The 4442-nt window shown below is 40.6% G+C and overlaps 1 protein-coding gene across 1 annotated transcript in view; it reads left to right on the top strand.

Annotated features, from left to right (window-relative positions):
- Nme8 (NME/NM23 family member 8) overlaps window positions 1–4442 on the top strand; it is a 44089-nt gene that overhangs the window by 31261 nt on the left and 8386 nt on the right. The window contains exon 16 of the mRNA XM_023713369.1: window positions 3384–3528. Within this exon, the coding sequence (XP_023569137.1) occupies window positions 3384–3528 (145 nt within the window). The remainder of the gene's footprint in view (window positions 1–3383; window positions 3529–4442) is intronic.

Raw genomic sequence — 4442 nt, 5'->3', positions numbered from 1 at the left:
TTTTTGTTTTTTGCACTGAAACTAAAAAGTAATATTAGTTTATATTTGTATATGTGAAAGTCTCAGCAAGTTTAGATTACAAGGGAATAATTCCCAAAGAGATTGAAATTCTTTCAGTACTCTGAAAGTTTAAGTAGCACATGAATTGATATTTTAAGGTTTGGTAGAATTTTCCTGTGAAAACATCTAAGGTTTTTTTCTTTTTTGTGTGTTTTATGGAAATCTATTTAAACTTTCTCTCTTTCTTAGTTAACTTGTTTTTAACATTTTTCAAATTGTTTTTCATTTTTTAATCAGTACCTTTATTATGTAATGATTACATTTGCTGAGGAGAATTTGTACATGTACATAATATATTTAATTCTTTTTGTCCCTTCTTCTCCCGCTGCTGCTTCCAACTCTTCTTCCCATTTGCAAAAGCTCAATTTTTTCTTCAGATTTTTTATATCTCTTTCCCTCTCTTCTCTCAGCTCTACCTCCATCTCTCCTACCCTTTTTCATCTGAAAGCAAAAAATCTCTTGGTTTTCTATCATCTCATTTTTTGCTCATTATTCAGATTTCAGTTTCTCATATAAGAAAATGTAATATTTAATCTTGTGTGTTTGATTAATTTCACTTGACATTGTAGTCTCAAAGGGCATCCATTTACCTAAAAATGCTTCAAATTTATCCTTGTTCGTGGCCCAGTAGTATTCCATAGCATATCAACACCACCTTTTTTATCCATTCATCTATTGGTGGGCATAAAGGCTGTTTCCAGGATCCTCAGACAAAGCACTAATACCTAGAATATATAAAGAAGGGCCACCAGATAGCTCAGTGGATTAAAGTGCCTGTTTAGGCAGACGCAGAGGCTGGGGGTTTGATCCCCAGCGTGTGGTGCCAGCCCTGCCCCCAGGGTGTGCTGAGATGTGGTTGAGACTGGGCATAATGGGGCACACCTGTAATCCCAGCACTGGGGAGGCTGAAAAACAGGAAGGATCACTACGAGTCCGATCTGTATAGTGAGACCCTGTAGACCCTGTACTAAATACATAAAAAAGAAAATATCTAGAATATGTAAAGAGATCAAAAATATTAGATGTTGCCAAGTTTAAAGACCCAACTAGGGGGTGTGCCCCTTACCTGGGGACCTGCCCCTTAGCTCAGTTCTTTAAGTGGCTGCTTCAACAAAGCAGTCAGGCTCAGGTTGCTGTGGTTTGATCCCCACAACTCAAGCCAGCCAAACCTGCCCTGAAGGCATTCGGAGAAAAAAAAAAAAAAGACCCAACTAAGAAATAGATATCCAAAATGAAGAGACACCTTTTGAGATAAAGAATTACAAATGGTCAGTAAGTATAAGAAAAATGTTCAGTATTGCTAGTCACACCAATGTTAACTTGCTTAGCTACATTTGCCTAAATATTCTTCCATCTTACCTACATTAAATCTGCAAAATTATCTTTTATTATATTTCCCGCATTTCAAAGAATATTCTTGCTATTTCTTACTTCAATGTCTTTCAAACAACAATAGTTTATTTATTTGAGCTATATTTTGTTCCATTTTCTAACACTGGTTTTGTTTTTATCTTTATTATTTCCCATTCACTATTTTCTAGTAGGTTTTTTGTTAAGATTTTTGTTATGTTGCATATTTTTGTTAGGTTTTGTTATGGTCTTTCTGAGTTAGATATCTAATTATCTTTGTGATGTAAATTTATAAGGCAATATATTTTCTTTTTATGTTTGTTTAAATTTATACCCTGGATTTAATACACAATGTTTTTATTGTTATTTTTTAGAAAATGTGAAATTTTAGATCGTATTTTCCCTGGGGCCTTAGAGTGACTCCGTAGGTCAATTAATTTTTTTTACAAAGAGGTATTTATTTATTTATCTGTTCATTTTGTGGTACCTGGAATCGAGCTCAGGACCTTGTACGTGCCAGACAGGCACTGATGCCACTGAGCTATATCCCTAGCTCTAAAACAGGTATTTTTAAAGCAAATTATTCCCTTGGATAATAAGCTCTAAATTTCTCCTTTTGCTGAGCTTCATCTCCAAAGCAGTCCCCAGTATTTAGACTGTTAGGGAAATTTGTGTTCAAAAATTCATATTTTATCAATGTCATTAGTACCTATTTGTGCTGTATAATGAACGCGCGCACAGTGGAGATTTAGTACCCACCCACAAGGCAGCTTAGCCATTTTCCCATTGCCTTCCGCTCCCCTTCCTCCTCCTCCTCCTCCTCCCTCTCTAAGCCTAGATCACTTGCCCATTCTCAAAAGTGATCCCCGACCTCTCCGTTTCCTTCCATCCCCCTCTTATTTTACTGCTTGAGCCTCAGATGGGCTTCTGTAGAGGGCCGTCCATGGCTTGGCCTCTGACGAAGTCGAAGTCACATGGAGCGCGGAGAGTCTGCCTGGCAGAGCCTCACGTGGACGGGTCTCCACCACCCCTGGGGATTTGTGAGCGCAGGATTCCCATGGAGGAAAACGCACAATTCATCACCTAGGGGTTTTGGCATAACATAATTAAGCGCACACAATTCTTTCAGAGATTGGCCTTTTGCGTCCTACCTTGTAAACCTGCAGAAAGGGACAAGCTAAGGCGAGAAAGAATATTTAGCAATAACAAGAAAGCTTAGAGTCAAGAACTTGAGGCAGTAGGAGAGTACTCCTGAGAGCTGAGAGTTCCGGTAGGGCAGAAACAGTCAGAACAGTAAGAACAATGGCTAAGTCCCCCAGACTAATCCTAGTCAATATTGGGTTCTCATGTTAATCAAACTTTAAATTGTGTGTGTTACAGATGGAAAGCCACATCCGCTAATCTTTGCATAAAACGTTTCTGTGATCGCTCACATATAAATAAAGGCTACGGAGACACACTCTTCTCCCCTCTTAACCCCACCATGTTTCTCTGAGTCTTTCTTCTTTGCCTCCGCTTTCCTCTGTCCCCAGGTAGCTGCCCCTGGAAGCTGAGCCTGGATCCCTGCAGGCTTCAATTTGGACAAGACTTTATTTATTTCCTCCCAGTGCTTGCCCGTTCCAGGGATAAGAACTCAGAATGACTCTTCCTTGCAGAACAGACCATGGAAGAAATCCTCTGGTGGTTGCACCGTGAAGGGGAATATATCCTTTTTTCAGGGTGTGCTCTCAGCTCTCTCCCTTTGGAGGGTCCACGAGGCGCTCCCGGCGATTTCTGGGAAGCTAAATCTCAGACGGAACCCTTTCTTTAACGTCTTAGAGAACTAAGTGCCCATTTGGTGCTTTTAGAATTTAACTTAGCTTAGCACGGTTTTTGCAAGTACAAAATGTCAGTGTAACTATGCTGTTCAGTGCCTGTAAACAGAAGCAGCACAGGCGCAGCCCGCCAGGCTCCCCTGTCTCTGTCTTCCCTAGGGGAGATTCTGAAGCTCATCAAGGACGAGGGGTTCGAGCTGGTGCAAATGAAGGACCTGCTCCTCACTCCGGAGCAGGTGGGGAAGATTTATTTCCAAATAACAACGAAAGATTTCTACAATGACGTCTTAGAAGTGTTGTCTGAGTAAGTTTCTGATAAAGCGTATTACAAGAGTACAGCGATGTGGAAACTTGGAGAAAGACAGACTTTGATTAAAAATTTTCCATCTCATCACATTCATGAAGACTCCCTGCTAACACTTGGTGTTTATTTACTTCTCTTTCCCTTCTTTGTGTCTTTATCTTCGTGTTTTTCCCCTTTCTCTCCTTCTTCCTTTTCTCCTTCCCTCCCTTCTTTCCTATATCTGATTCCATTAGATCTTTACACTAGCTGTAGAGGCAAGCTGGATTTAAACTCCTTTGTAGGTAAATGGATGCAACTAGAGACCATAATGATAAACAAAATGAATCAGACCTACACTGCAAAGATCAAAAAGAAAAGAAGTTAAAGTCCTGTTTTGCTGATATACTGAATCAGTTTCTCAATTCCTTAATCTGTCAAATGGAAGTGAGAAGACCATGGGCCTCACGTTTTGTGCAGAGGCTAAGTGGCTGATACAAGAACAGCACGTGGGGCAGAGCAGAGCCCATCTGAAGGGTTCAGTAAATGTTAGCTTTCTTTATTCTCATCTTTTTTCTTTTACATTTATTCACATCTTGCTACACTCCTAACAAGTGTATAATCGATGTACAAAGTGTAATCAAAATATACAGTGGCTGTTTATAATTTAAAAATTTATTACAGTAAAAGATGCTATGGTGATATCCAGTCCTAGCCCAGGCCCGGGGAGTGTGTGGGAGAGCTGCCTCTACACCTACTCCACCTTGTCCCCTCCAGACTCAGCTCAGGCCTGGCATACAGGCCTGGGGTGAAACCCTTCAGCTGCAATCCCTGCAGAGAGTGTACGGAACAGAACCACCCAGCTAGTCCAGGAGCAGAACATCTTGCCAGAGGGGCACAACAGGTTCGCCACCAAGGGTAGCAACAGGAAGGAACTG

This window comes from Octodon degus, unplaced genomic scaffold, assembly GCF_000260255.1.
Source record: "Octodon degus isolate 3935 unplaced genomic scaffold, OctDeg1.0 scaffold00031, whole genome shotgun sequence".
Lineage (NCBI taxonomy): Eukaryota > Metazoa > Chordata > Mammalia > Rodentia > Octodontidae > Octodon > Octodon degus.
The sequence above is the reverse complement of the archived record's forward strand: the minus strand, read 5'-3'. Positions and strand labels throughout refer to the sequence as shown.